This window comes from Lutra lutra, chromosome 10 (assembly GCF_902655055.1).
Source record: "Lutra lutra chromosome 10, mLutLut1.2, whole genome shotgun sequence".
NCBI lineage: Eukaryota > Metazoa > Chordata > Mammalia > Carnivora > Mustelidae > Lutra > Lutra lutra.
Window position 1 is genome coordinate 102,989,865 of NC_062287.1, and position 16,356 is coordinate 103,006,220.

General features: G+C 39.6%; 1 protein-coding gene across 1 annotated transcript; it reads right to left on the bottom strand.

Annotated features, from left to right (window-relative positions):
• Window positions 1-4,590: 4,590 nt before the first annotated feature.
• LOC125079515 (olfactory receptor 5AN1-like) lies at window positions 4,591-5,529 on the bottom strand. Its single transcript, XM_047693189.1, has one exon. It carries the CDS (start codon window positions 5,527-5,529, stop codon window positions 4,591-4,593), a length of 939 nt encoding a protein of 312 aa, XP_047549145.1.
• Window positions 5,530-16,356: the final 10,827 nt, after the last annotated feature.

Sequence of the window (16,356 nt, forward strand, 5' to 3'; positions counted from 1 at the left end):
GGGAGTTAGGAGAAGGCATTTGGGGAAATTGGAAGGGGAGATGAGCAATGGGAGACTGTGGACTCTGAAAAACAATCTGAAGGGTTTGAAGAGGTGGGGGGGTGGGAGGTTGGGGTAACCAGGTGGTGGGTATTAGAGAGGGCACGGTCTGCATGGAGAACTGGGTGTGGTGCAAAAACAATGATTACTGTTATGCTGAAATAAATTTTAAAAAGTGATTAAAAAAAAAGAAAACCAAAGCAGGTGAGATGACAATGCTAGACTCTAAACTATATTACAAGGCTCTGACCATCAGGACAGTAAAGTACTGGCACAGAAACAAAGACTTGGATCAATGGAACAGAATAGAAAACCCAGATATGGACCCTCAGTTCTATGGCCAACTAATCTTTAACAAAGCAGGAAAGAATATCCAATGGAAAAAAGACAGTCTCTTCAATAAATGGTGCTGGTAAAATTGGACAGCTAATGTAGAAGAATGAAACTGGACCATTCTATTACACGATACATGAAGATAAACTCAAAATGGATGAAGGACATTCATTTGGGACAGGAATCCATCAAAATCCTAGAGGAGAACATAGGCAGCACTGTTTTCAACCTTGGCTGCAGCCTCTTTGACCTCACCCATAGCAACTTCTTTCTTGCTGGACACGTCTCCAAGGCAAGGGAAACAAAAGCAAAAATGAACTATTGGGACTTCATCAAGATCAAGAGCTTCTATAGAGCAAAGGAACAGTCAACAAAACTAAGCTGCAGGGAATGGGAGAAGATATTTGCAGATGACATTGCAGATAAAGTGCTGATAATCAAGATCTGTAAAGAATTTCTCAAACTCATTATCCAAATAAACAAATAATCCAGTCAACAAATGGGCAGAAGACATGAACAGCCATTTCTACAAATAAGGCATACAAATAGCCAACAGACACGTGCAAAAATGCTTTATATCGCTCAGCATCAGGGAATTAAAAATCAAAACCACAATGAGATACCACCTCATACCAGTCAGAATGGATAAAATTAACAAGTCAGGAAACAACGGGTGTTGAGGAGGATATGGAGAAAGGGGAACCCTCTTAACACTGCTGGTGGGAATGTAAGCTGGTACAGCCATTCTGGAAAACATTATGGAGATTCCTTAAGACATTAAAAATAGAGCTACCCTACAGCCCAGCAATTCACTACTGGGTATTTGCCCCAAAGATACAGATGTAGTGAATAGAAGGAACACAGGCATTCCAATGTTCATTGCAGCAATGTCCACAATAGTCACACTGTCAAAAGAACCAAGATGTCCTTCAATGGATGAATGGAAAAAGAAGATGTGGCATATATATACAATAGAATACTACTCAGCCATCAGAAACGATGAATACCCACGATCTGCACTGACATGTATGGAGCTGGAGGGTATTATATGCTAAGTGAAATAAGTCAGTCAGAGAAACACAGTTGTCATCTGGTTCCACTCATATGTGGAACACAAGGTATAGTAGAGGGCACAATGGGGATGGTGGGGAAAACTGAGTGTGAAGAAATCAGAGAGGGAGAAAAACCCTGTAAGACTCTTGACTCTAGGAAACAAACTTATTGTTGTAGAAAAGAAGATGGGTGTGGATTTGGGGTAACTGGGTGATGGATATTAAAGAGAGCATGTGATATGATGAGCACTGGGTGATATACTCAACTAATGACTCATTGAACCTTATATCAAAAACTACTGATGTACTACACCTGGGATAATTGAATTCAAATAAAAGAATTCCAATGACATATTTACTTTTTTTTTCCAATGACATATTTTCACCAGAATAGAAAAAAACAATAAAAAAATCTACATCAAACTTCAAAAGACCTAAGCCACCATCATCTTAAGAAAGAACAAAAGTAAAGGCATCACACTCTTGATTTCAAAGTATACAACAAAGCTATACTAGACAAAACAGTATGGGTCTGACATAAAAAGGCACATAGACCAAAAGAATACAATAAGTCCAAAAATAAACTCCCCCCTATACGTCAACTGATATTTAAAAAGGGAACCAACAATACTCAGCGGGGAAAGAATAGTCTCTTTAACAAATGGTTTTGGAAAAACTGGGTAGCCATATACACAACAATAAAATCTGGCAATCTAATGCATAGCATAATGACCATAATCAATAACACTTTGTTACATTCCTCACAGAGGTGCTTCTCCTATGGAAACGCATATGGTTCCTTTTTAAGACGTCTCATTCATTCTTGCATATTTTGAAAGAACAATGCTTCAAAGAACATACCTGAACCTGCAGGGGGGAGGAGGGCACATTCCTTTATTCATACTACACTACTACTTCCTTGGCATGGGATAATCCTTCACATTCCCTCTCAGAGGTTCAGTGATTCTCCTACTCTGAATCCTGTCCAACTGTAAACTTGTGAAAAATTTGGCAAAGCTTCCAATACCTCTTCAATTATAGTCCTTAACTAAATGGAAGAATTATGTGACTTACCAGAGTTAAGATGCTGCCCCCCAAAACACATTAGGAACCCAGTGAATCTCCAAGGATAATATGTAATTGTAATGACATCTGTTTTATATCAGTTGGTTCAAGTCTGAGGAACCTGGTTGTCAACAGTCAGTGTTGATACACTTCTTGTTCCACATTTCAAACAGATCACAAGGACCAAAAGTATTATGTTCTACTTTAGACAGAAAAACTGTCCAGAGTTAAAAACCCTGCCTATCACACAATCTTGTTCCTCTCTGTCTCCTAAGGCTTCCCAGAAAATATCAGCATTAGCATAAGTCTAACTATCTACTCCAATAATTAGATCACCCCATACAAAACCATAGATCTCTATGACATAAAATGTTGAACAAAGACAACAAAGAAGTATACTAGCTTTCCATATTTGTTCTTAGTTTGCAATATTTAATATTCGTTAACTCTATTATTTTTTAAGTATTTTTATGTATTTTTGAGAGGGAGAAAGCACAGGAGTGAGAAAGAGAAGCAGATTCCACACTGAGCAGAGTCTGATGGGGGGCTCAATCCCACGACTCTGAGATCATGACCTGAGTTGAAAGTAGACAGTTAGCCAACTGAGCCATGCAGGTATCCCTCAGTAACCATTATTACAATGATTTTTCACACAAGTCTCCGCACACCAAACATGAACAGATGTCTGAAATATTAGAAATGATTTGAGTGTGTGAAATACCAGCTATGTCAGGGTAAAGTTTCCTGACTCAATGAGAGAGAAATTTGAATCCCACAATGTCAGAAAAAGCTATTGGCTGGGATATGGATTTTGAACATCATCTTCTATCAGAAATCCCCCCTGATGTCCTCCATGTTATTCCTTATTCTCCGCAAGCAAGTGAAACCATATGATAATTGACTTTCTCTGCTTGACTTATTCCATTCAGCATAATCTCCTCCAAGTCTCATCCATGTTGATAAGAAAATCAGAGCAGGAGAAGAAACCAGAGACTGGACTCTGAGAAACAAACTGAGGGTTTTGGAAGGGAAGCGGGAGAGGTGATGGGTGAGCCTGGTAGTGGGTATTAAGAAGGGCACGTATTGCATGGAGCACCGGGTGCAGTGCATAAACAATGAACCCTGGAACACTGAAAAAAATAAAATAAAATTAAGATGTGAAAAAAAAAAAAAAAAGAAATCCCTACTGAACACTAGAAACAAGAAACAAGTCATTAGACTCATAAAATAAATGGTACTGAAGGAAACGCATCCTTCATTCCATTCCTCTGTATGCTTCAAATCACCTCCTGCTTTCTTAGATTACAGCGGGTGAAGACTGGGATGTGACTAAATTTACTAGATGGTTAAGGTGAAAAGAGGCCTCAGACAAACATTACCCAGCTCAAACTGTTCTTCCCAGGAGACACAACCAGGGCAATTGTATAGTTTTGTTTCTATTCAAAGACACGTCACCTCTATCTTTTTATTCCCATTAAGGTCTGATATACAGAACAAACCTCAATCACCCTCATGTCTGGATTATGCTGCATCAAAATTTTCGGGAGACAAGGTCTCGACACTCCTGGGGGCCTCTGTCTGGTATCACACCTTTACAGTCAGAGGTCTGAGATTCAACAGGGCTCAATCTCCAAAGTAAAGAGAAGTACAAGTTTTTAAAACTTAACATTTTACAAATGCTTGCACATTATTTTTAAGATTTTATTTATTTATTTGAGAGAGAGAGAGAGAACACAAGGAGAACAAGGGATAGAGGGAGAAGGAGATGCAGGCTCCCTGCTCAGCAGGGCTCAATCACAGAACCCTGGGATTCTAACCTGAGCAGAAGGCAGATGCCTAACCGACTGAACCAACCAGGTGTCCCACATGCAGATTACTAATAATGATGAGGCCGCTCCTCATGTAGGGTGAAAGTACGAACCTCCAGGACTTGAAGGTATTGTGCTTGTGTGGAATCAAGTCAGCTGTAACTCCATTTGGCATATTATCTGTGTCAAATTAACCTTTCTTTACCCAAAGGCAGTATGAATTTTGTTAGAGTTCATCCCTGTGCATGTTACTGGGGGTTAAGGTTTCTGAAAGGACAAATCTGGACAGAACCTCAGCAGAACCATCTCTTGTTTTGTAACCTCTTCAAGGCATCTTTGATTTCCTTGTTCCTCAGACTGTAAATCAAGGGATTCAACATCGGAATAACCACAGTGTAGAATACTGATGCAAATCTGTCAAAACTGGAGGAACCGCCAGAGCTGGAACTCAAATAGACATAGACAGTTGAAGTATAGAAGAGGGAAACCGCTGTCAGATGAGAAGCACAAGTGTTGAAAGCCTTGGACCTGCCTTTGGCTGAAGTGATCTTCACGATGGAGATGACAATATAGCCATAGGATATCATGATAATGAGGGCATTTATTATCCCAAAGAACATTGCTAATATAGCAATCAACAGTCGCACAAAGTAAGTATCAGTGCAGGACAGCATTATCAGTTGGGGTATGTCACAGAAGAAGTGCTTGATGACATTAGGCCCACAAAAGTGGAGCTGAAACATGGCACACAACTGGGATATAGAAGCAGAGAGTCCAGCCAAATAGGATCCCAGCACCATCCAAATACAGAGGGTGGGTGACATGATGGATGAATAGAGAAGTGGATTGCAAATGGCACTATATCGGTCATAAGCCATGGCTGTCATGAGACAAGACTCACTCAGTGCCATGGTTGAAAAGACAAAGTACTGAACAACACAACCCCCAAAGGTGATGGTCTGCTGCTCTTGGAAAAAGTTGGAGAGCATCTTGGGAGCTATAGAGGTCACATAGCAGATATCTATGAATGACAGATTACTGAGGAAGAAGTACATGGGTGTGTGGAGGTGAGAGTCCATCCTTATTAAGATGATGAGGCACAGGTTCCAAGTCAGAGTCAAAATGTAGATCAGCAGGAATACAACAAAGAGCACTGCTAGGATTCTGGGAAAATCAGAGAATCCCAAAAGGATGAAATAGGTGATCTGTGTCATATTTACTCCCACAATCATTGGCTTGCTGCTTCTAAAATCAGGAATGAGAGAAGAGAATGCACAGCCGACTCAGTTGAGATGACAGTATTACACTTCCCATATGAGCTGTTTTTTCCCTCCACGGAGTGCTGGGAAAGAACCAATATCTCACTGTTCTGATGAAAAGACCCAGCTCTTCATCTCAAATTATTAAGAAGAGCGATTTTAAAAGTGTCAAAATAATGATGTATTATATGTTGCTTAATAGAATTCAAAATAAAAAAAGAAAAAAGTGCTTCATGTTCTAAATTATTTCATAGTCTTATGAAATTAAAGAGATATGTTTGAATTGGAGAACTAAAATAATATAAGTGAAGTGATTATTACAGAGACCATTCATTAGATGTTTTTTAAAACCTTTGATAATTCATTATATAATCACTGCTTTACAAGACTGTAAGTAGAATTGCTCTAGATTAAAACTGAGATAGCCCTTCAGACCCACATGGCCACCTAGATAATGTTTTGAAATTTCCTCTTTTATCCTTATGAAAAGTAGTTACCCTCATTGTAATAATTTCATAATTTTTATATGAATCCAGTTAATATATCATCTTCTAGTTGGCCTGGAAAACTATATCATAACTTATCACTCTGATAATATTTTCTTGAGGCAGAGTATACATGCCCAATATAGTTATGGAGAAGATATTTGCAAATGACAGTACAGACAAAAGGTTGATATCCAGGATCTATAAAGAACTCCTCAAACTCAACACACACAAAACGGATAATCATATCAAAAAATGGGCAGAAGATATGAACAGACACTTCTCCAATGAAGACATACAAATGGCTATCAGACACATGAAAAAATGTTCATCATCACTAGCCATCAGGGAGATTCAAATTAAAACCACATTGAGATATCACCTTACACCTGTTAGAATGGCCAAAATTAGCAAGACAGGAAACAACATGTGTTGGAGGGGATGTGGAGGAAGGGGAACCCTTTTACACTGTTGGTGGGAATGCAACTTGGTGCAGCCACTTTGGAGAACAGTGTGGAGATTCCTCAAGAAATTAAATATAGAGCTTCCCTATGACCCTGCCATTGCACTACTAGGTATTTATCCCAAAGATAGAGATGTAGTGAAAAGAAGGGCCATCTGTACCCCAATGTTTATAGCAGCAATGGCCACAGTCGCCAAACTGTGGAAAGAACCAAGATGCCCTTCAACGGACAAATGGATAAGGAAGATGTGGTCCATATACACTATGGAGTATTATGCCTGCATCAGAAAGGATGAATACCCAACTTTTGTAGCAACACAGATGGGACTGGAAGAGATTATGCTGAGTGAAATAAGTCAAGCAGAGAGAGTCAATTATCATATGGTTTCACTTATTTGTGGAGCCTAACAACATGGAGGACAAGGGGAGTTAGAGAGGAGAAGGGATTTGGGGGAAATTGGAAGGGGAGGTAAAGAGAGACTATGACTCTGAAAAACAATCTGAGGGTTTTGAAGGGGAGGGGGGGTGGGATGTTGGGGGAACCATGTGGTGGGTATTAGAGAGGGCACAGATTGCATGGAGCACTGGGTGTGGTGCAAAAATAATGAATACCATTATGCTGAAAATTAAAAAAAATGTTAGCAAAAAAAAAGTTATGGAACTAGTCTTCTTAGGGAAGTCTTCATACTACATATATCAAAGGGAAGGCAGTACAGCTCACTATTGACCCCAACATTTTTTTAATTTTAGGGTACTTTACTACTTGAGAAACACATGGGATGGTGGCTAATTGTTCAGAGTTTGGAGTTTTGTCTGATAACCTCTTGCTTTATGAGCTTCTCCCAGTAGCTTAAACACACTAAGATTGATTTACTCAAAAGGAAATGATAAAATTAAGAGCCCCTGGACTATGAAATTACTATGACAGTTACAAGAAAATTCATGGAGATGCTCAGGATACAATTCTGTACACAGTAATTGTTCAATAGGTGTTGGCTATTATTATCATGGTTTGCTTACAGATAACCATGAATGACAGCTGTATCCATGGTTAGGAACATCAACAGTGCTGTAGTTGTATGGGTTAATCTGAGGAATTTCCTGGGGCATCACTAAGCTTGTAGACAGTGAGGAATCATTACCTCTAGGCAGATGTAGATTCAGACCTCATGTAGAAGCATATCAAACCATCTGGGGCCATGAAGACACAAAGCACAAACAATTTTTTATTTAGTTTGCTTGAGTTTGAGTACAGTTGATTAACTGACAACCCGTATCAGACTATGATGGACCCTGATGCATAGGAAAAGTAAATAATTGTAATTACCAAGTATGACATAGCGATATGTCATATGTCTTATTGATACAGTCATCATGTTAGAGCTCATTAACAGATTCATCGTAGATTGCAGCTATGGCCTATGCTCCATAACTGCCTGTCGTTCCTTCAGATGAAAGAGTACATCAATGAGAACAGCTATGAAATTTTTGAAAAAATATTAATAATTAAAAAGACATGAACTTTCAAAAGTTAAAAAGTATTGTGAACACTGATCATTCACTATTCCTATGAAAATAGACATGTGTCATGGGCACCTGGGTGGCTCAGTTGGTTAAGCTTCTGCCTTCAGCTCAGGCCATGATCTCAGTTCCTGGGATCACATCCAGAATTGGGCTCTTTGCTCAGTGGGGAGTCTGCTTCCCTCTCTGTCTCTGCCTGCCTCTCTGCCTAATTGTGATCTCTCTCCCTCTCTCTGTCAAATAAATAAGTAAAACATTTTTTAAAAAAAAAGAAAAAGAAAATAGGCATGTGTCAAAAGACTTTATAGATATTTTAGGAAAATTTAAATATCAGTTAAGAATTTAAATATGATAAAATTAGTATCTCAAAGTGATAGAAAAGGATCAATTTTGATATGCATTTATATAATCTTAGTATGTGGAAAAATGTCTGGAATACAACACCAAACCAGAAATTATAAGAGTAAAATATGACAATTTAAAATTTGGTTAGGTGAGAAAAACCCACTTAAGTAAAATACTTTTGAAATACAATTCACAAGGGAAAAATAAGTCACAATGCCTAAAAAAGACAATGTAGTAATGCCTTCAGTATAAAAGGCATAAATCAGGGAATGGGGCACTCATATTTACTACTGATGAGGGTACAAAATGATTCTACCTTCCAGAAATTATTATTTATTTTTTTTTGCTTTATAAAATATCTCCTTCTTTTAGTATCTCTGTCTCTCTCTCTTTCACACACACACACACATAGAAACACAGGAAACAATTAAAAATGACTGAAGTACTGAATGGTATGATTCTGGTTTAATTCTTTAAGCCTCTCCGTGTTTGATCAATTTTCAACAACTCCTACATTTACAGAAACAAAAGCTATTAAGATCATTAATCGTTAAAAGTAAGCACAGTGTAAAACAGAAAAGGAGAGGAGATGGGGAAATGAAAGGGAGAGAGAATCACAGAGAAAACAGTAGGCTTTTACCTACTGTCTGTGTCACCCTTAGCAATTTATTTACCACCCGTGCCTCAGTTGTCTCATCTATAAACAGTGCTAAGAATACTTACCACCTCAGAAGGTTGCTGCAAGGACTGATTGACATAACACACTTAAAACAGTAAGGGCTCAATAAATGTTGGCAATTATCATCCCCATTATCGTTCCTCTCTGTGAAGGAAAAATACAGCAAAGTAATACGGAAATAACAAGAAGCTCTTCACATAAATTATTTTCTAAATCAGATGGTCTCTAAGCCAAGGCTCAAGAATATTGTTAGTCAGTGACTGTATTTATTTCTGACTGGTGTAACTCTGTTACCTCCGAGTCAGCTGGAGTGTAAATGGCTGATGCCCCTTTTCTTGGGCCACCACCACCAGGCACTCTGAGTTGATGAATCTCCATACAGTGCACGGTCTAGTGGACATGTTTCACTATTACTGATAAGCACCTTGTATACGAATATTTGTGCTACTGAACAAATACATGGTGAACAAATGGTGCTTTCACCCACTTTTGGAGACAAAACTAAAATTATCTTATTTCATTTCAATAATGTTTTCTGAACTTGGAAGTCTTTCTGTTGACTCCTAAAGTGTGGCCAATATAACTTCTCCACAATTTTATCCAAGGTGAGTTGGAGTCAATGAAAATATTTTGAAAACATAAACTCTCATGCACAACACCCCCCAACACACCAACATAATCAATCAGTTCGGTGAAAAGAAGTCACATTTCTGATCAATCACTTGCAGTAAAGCTCTTCGATTTTTAAAAAAATTTTAATTTTCTCAGTGTTCCAAAATTCACTGTATATGTACCACACCCACTGCTCCATGCAACACATGCTCTCCTTAATACCCACCACCAGGTGGACCCATTCCCCCCAACTCCCTCCTTCTAAAACCCTCAGTTTGTTTCTCAGAGTGCGCAGTCTCTCATGGTTCATCTCCCCCTCCAATTTCCCCCAATTCATTTTTCCTTTCATCCTCCTAATGTCCTTCATGTTATTCCTTATGTTCCACAAGTAAGTGAAACCATATGATAATTGACTTACTCTGGTTGACTTATTTCACTCAACATAATTCTCTAGTCCAGTCCAGGTTGATACAAGAGTTGGGTATTCATCGTTTCTGATGGCCGAGTAATATTCCATTGTATATATGGACCACATCTTCTTGATCCATTCATCTCTTGAAGGGCATCTCAGCTCTTTTCACAGTTTGGCGATTGTGGACATTGCTGCTATGTACAGGGTATTGGGGTACATATGGCCCTTCTTTTCATTACCTCTGTATCTTTGGGGTAAATACCCAGTAGTGCAATTTCAGGGTCATAGGGTAGCTCTCCTTTTAATTTTTTGAGGAATCTGCACACTGTTTCCCAAAGTGGCTGCACCAACTGCATTCCCACCAACAGTGTAAGAGGGTTCCCCCTTCTCCACATCCTCTCCAATATTTACTGTTTCCTGTCTTATTAATCTTTGCCATTCTAACGGGTGTTAGGTGGTATCTCAATGTGATTTTTATTTGAATTTCCCGATGGCTAATGATGATGAACATTCTTTCATATGTCTGCTGGCCATCTGTATGAGTTCTTTGGAGAAGTGTCTGTTCATGTTTTCTGCCCATTTTTTCTAAACACTTGGAAGCTAAAGACTATCCTGCTCAAGAATGTTTGGATAGGGGAGGAGTCAAGATGGCAGAGAAGTAGCAGGCTAAGATGACATCACGTAGAGGAGATCAGCTAGATAGCTTATCTAACCTTTGGGAACACCTACAAATCCAATGGGAAATCAAAGAGAAGAAGAGCAACAATTCTAGAAACAGAAAATTCATCACTTTCTGAAAGGTAGGACCTGCGGAGAAGTGAATCCAAAGCGATGGGAAGATAGACTGTGGGGGGAGGGGACGGCTCCCGGCAAGCGGCGGAGCAACAGAGCACTAAATCAGGATTTTTAAAAGTATGCTCTACTGAGGGACATCGCTCCAGAGGCTAAACTGCGGGGAAGCCCACGTGGGGTCAGGGTAACCCCAGGTCCTGTGGGGTCACAGAAGGACCGGGGGTGTCTGAGTATCACAGAGCTCACAGGTATTAGAGCGGCAAAGCCAGCTACAGCGACAAAGCTGAGGAGTGAGCTCTCAGCTTGGAATTACCTTGAATCGAGCACAGGCTGGGTGAGCTCGGAGCACAGCCGGAGGCCAGGGAGACAGAGTGACTAAGCACTTTTCTCCAACCATGCAGCTGGAGGCCAGGGAGACGGAAGCAACCAAGCGCTTTTCTCCAAGCACAACCAGAGGCCCAGGAGATGGGAGTGATTGGGAGCTTTTCTCTGAGGGCGCACTGAGGAGAGGGACCCCGAGCTCTAAGCTCCTCTGGGCCAGAGATTGGGAAGCCACCATTATCATTCCCATCCTCCAGAACTCTACGGAAAGTGTTCAGGGAACAAAAGCTCCCAAAAGCAAATCCGAGCAGATTACTTAGCCTGGTCCCTGATAAGGGTGGGGCAATTCTGCCCCCGGCAAAGAAACTTGAGAATCACGACAACAGGCCTCTCCCACAGAAAATCAACAACAAACCGAGCCAAGACCAACTTCACTCACCAAGGAGAACAGCGGAATTCCAGAGGAGGAGAAAGCTAATCTTTTTTTTTTTTTTAATTCTTTATTTTTTCAGCATAACAGTATTCATTATTTTTGCACCACACCCAGTGCTCCATGCAATCCGTGCCCTCTACAATACCCACCACCTGGTGCCCCCAACCTCCCCCCCCACCCCTTCAAAATTCTCAGATCGTTTTTCAGAGTCCATAGTCTCTCATGGTTCACCTCCCCTTCCAATTTCCCTCAACTCCCTTCTCCTCCCCATCTCCCTATATCCTCCATGATATTTGTTATGCTCCACAAATAAGTGAAACCATATGATAATTGACTCTCTCTGCTTGACTTATTTCACTCAGCATAATCTCTTCCAGTCCCGTCCATGTTGCTACAAAACTTGGGTATTCATCCTTTCTTTTTTCTTTTTTTTTTTTTTTACAGCTTTATAAACATATATTTTTATCCCCAGGGGTACAGGTCTGCGAATTGCCAGGTTTACACACTTCACAGCACTCACCATAGCACATACCCTCCCCAATATCCATCAAAAGAAATGAAATCTTGCCATTTGCGAGACGTGGATGGAACTAGAGGGTATCATGCTTAGCAAAATAAGTCAATCGGAGAAAGACAACTATCATATGATCTCCCTGATATGAGGAAGTGGAGATGCAATGTGGGTGGTTTGGTGGGGTAGGAAAAGAAAAAATGAAAGAAGATGGGATCGGGAGGGAGACAAACCATAAAAGACTCAAACTCAAAAAACGGACTGGGAGTTGCTGGGGGGAGGTGGAACGGGAGAGAGTGGTGGGGATATGGACATTGGGGAGGGTATGTGCTATGATGAGTGCTGTAAAATGTGTAAACCTGGCGATTCGCAGACCTGTAACCCTGGGGATAAAAATACATTATATGTTTATTTAAAATTTTAAAAATTAAAAAAAAGAATGTTTGGATAAATCAGGAAATCAAAGAAGAACTTAAGCAACTAATGGAAACCAATGAGAATCAAGACACATCAGTCCGAAACCTATGGGATATGGCAAAGGTGGTCCTAAGGGGGAAATACAAGCCATACAAGCCTTCCTCAAAAAAATTGAAAAATCCCAAATACAACAACTCTCTTTACACCTTAAGGAACTGGAAAATCAATAACAAGTCAAGCCAACCCCATGCACAAGAAGGGAAGTAAGATTAGAGGAGAGATCAATAAGTTAGAAACTAGAGATACAGTATAACTGTCAATGAAACTAGAAGCTGATTCTTTGAAAGAATTAATAAGATCGATAAACCGTTGGCCAAACTAATCCAAAAGAAAAGAGAGAGGACCCAGATTAATAAAATTCTGAATGAAAGGGGAAAGATCAGGACTAACGCCAAGAAAATAGTAACAATCATCAGAAATTATCAACAGTTATATGCCAATAAGTTGAGCAATCTAGAAGAAATGGATGCATTTCTGGAAATCTATAAACCTCCAAGACTGAAACAGAAAGAAATTGACAAAGTGAATAGACCAATATCTAGTAATGAGATTGAAGCAGGGATCAGGTTTGTAGGGGCGAGGGGTGGGAGGTTGGGGAAGTCAGATGGTGGGTATTATGGAAGGCACATATTGCATGGAGCACTGGGTGTCCTGCATAAACAATGAATTCTGTCACGCTGAAAAGAAATAAATAAAAAATATAAAAAATTTTTAAAAATCTCTCAAAGGGTCACAGGGTGGCTCATTGGGCTAAGCCTCTGTCTTTGGCTGAAGTAGTGATCTCAGGGTCCTGGGATCGAGCCCTGCATTCGTCTCTCTGCTCAGTAGGGAGCCTGCTCCCCTCCCCCACTGCCTGTCTCTTAGCCTACTTGTTATCTCTGTCTGTCAAATAAATGAATAAAATCTTAAAAAAAAAAAAAAACCAAACTCCCAAAAAACAAGAGTACAGGACCTGACACATTCACTGGAGAATCCTACCAAACATTCAATGAAGAAATAATACCTATTCTCCTGAAACTCTTTCAAAAATAGAAACAGAAGGAAAACATCCAGACTCTATGAAGCCAGGACTACCTTGATCCCCAAACCAGGCAAAGACCCCATCAAAAAGGAGAGTTTCAGACCAATGTCCCTGATGAATATGGATGCCAAGATTCTTAACAAGATCCTAGTTAATAAGATACAACAGTACATTAAAAAGATTAGCTCTTCACTTTCTCATCACATTCTGGTGACGGAGGCAACCAGAGGTAAAGGTATTTCATGTGACTCATCATTCCCCAAAAGATAAGGAATTGTGGATTGTTCTACTTATTCATGACAAAATGTATCTTCTTGAACTTCGGTAAGCTATAGGAAAGGGGGAAAATTCACTTTTTGGTAAAGTTTTTGCATGTGTCCACCATTTCCCAAGACAAGTTAAAGAAATACTAATTGGAGAGAAATGGAACCAGAAGAGATTTCTTACATACAGAGGAAGGCCCATCAGAATAACGTCAGGCCTGTCCACAGAAACCTGGCAAGCCAGAAAGGGCTGGCAAGATGTATTCAGGGCACTAGATGAAAAGATCATGCAGCCAAGAATACTTTTTGCAACAAGACTGACATTCAGAATGGATGGAGAGATAAAGAGCTTCCAAGACCAGCAAGGTTTAAAAGAATATGTGACCACCAAGCCAGCACTACAAGAAATATTCTATAAAAGAGGAAAAAGCCCAAGAATATCATTGAACAGAAATTTATGGAGACAATCTATAGAAACAAGGACTTCACAGGTAAAACGATGTCCATAAAAACGTATCTCTCAATAATCACTCTCAGTGTGAATGGCCTAAATGCGCCCATAAAAAAACACAGGGTTGCAGATTGGATAAAACGACAGGACCCATCCATATGTTGTCTACAAGAGACCCATTTTGAACCTAAGGATACATCCGGACTTGAAGGGAAGGGATGGAGAAGCATCTTCCATGCCAATGGGCCTGAAAAGAAGGCTGGGGTAGTGATTCTCATATTAGATAAAGTAGATTTTAAACTAAGTCTGAAGTCAGAGATACAGAAGGACACTACATCATTCTTAAAGTGTCTATCCACCATTAAGTTCCAACAATTGCAAATATTTATGCCCCCAATATGGAAGCAGCCAATTACATAAGAAAACGGTTAATCAAGATAAAGAGTCATATTGATATGAATACATTAATAGTAGGGAATCTTAACATGCCATTCTCAGTAATAGACAGACCATCCAAGCAGAAAATCAATAAAGAAACAAGAGCATTGAATGAAACATTGGACCAGATGGACCTCATAGATATATACAGAACATTCCACCCTAAAACAACAGAATACTCATTCTTCTCGAGTATACATGAACATTCTCCAGAAGACACCACATACTGGGTCTCAAACCAGGACTCAACCGATATCAAAAGACTGAAACTACTCCCTGAATATTCTCAGATCACATGCTTTGAAACTGGAGCTCAACAACAAGGAAAACTTTGGAAGGAATTCAAACAACTAGAAGCTAAAGACCACCTTGCTTAAGAATGCTTGAATCAACCAAGAAATAAAAGAACTTAAACAATTCATGGAAACCAATGAGAATGAACACACTTTGGTCCAAAACCTATGGGATACAGCAAAGGTGGTCCTAAGGGGGAAATACATAGCCATCCAAGCCTCCCTCAAAAAAAAATTTAAAAATCCCGAATACACCAGCTGTCTCTACACTTTAAAGAACTGGAGAATCAACAACAAATTAAGCCAACTCCACACACAAGAAGGGAAATAATCAAGATTAGAGCAGAGATCAATGAGATAGAAACTAGAGATACAGTAGAACGCATCAATGAAACTAGAAGCTGGTTTTGAGAAAGACTCAATAAGATAGATAAACCATTGCCCACACTAATCCAAAAGAAAAGAGAGAAGGCCCAAATTAATAAAATTATGAGTAAAAAGGGAGAGATCACAACTAACACCAAGGAAATAGAAACAATCATCAGAAGTTATTATCAACAGTTATATGCCAATAAGTTAAGCAACCTAGATGGAATGGATGCATTCCTGGAAAACTATAAACTTCCAAAATTGAACCAGGAAGAAATTGACAACCTGAAAAGACCAATATCTAGAAACAAGATTGAAGCAGTGATCAAAAACCTCCCAAAACGAGAGACCAGGACCTGATGGATTCCCTGTGGAATTCTATCAAACATTCAAAGAAGTAATAACACCTATCCTCCTGAAGCTGTTTCAAAAAATTGAAGCAGAAGGCAAACTTCCAGACTCTTTTTATGAAGCCAGCATTACCCTGATCCCCAAACCAGGCAAAGACCCCACCAAAAAGGAGAATTTCAGAACAGTATCACTGATGAATATGGATGCTAAGATTCTCAACAAGATCCTAGCAAACAGGATCCAACAGCACATTAAAAAGATTATCCACCGTGACCAGGTGGGATTCATTCCTGGGTTGCAAGGTTGGTTCAACATTTGCAAATCAATCAATGTGATAGAACAAATCAATAAGAGAAGAGAGAAGAACCACCTGGTCCTCTCAATTGATACAGAAAAAACATTTGACAATTACAGCATCCCTTCCTGATTAAAACACTTCAGAGTATAGAGGGAACATTCCTCAACTTCATAAAATCTATCTATGAAAAACCCACAGCAAATATCATCCTCAGTGGGAAAAAGCTCACAGCCTTCCCTTTGAGATCAGGAACACAACAAGGATG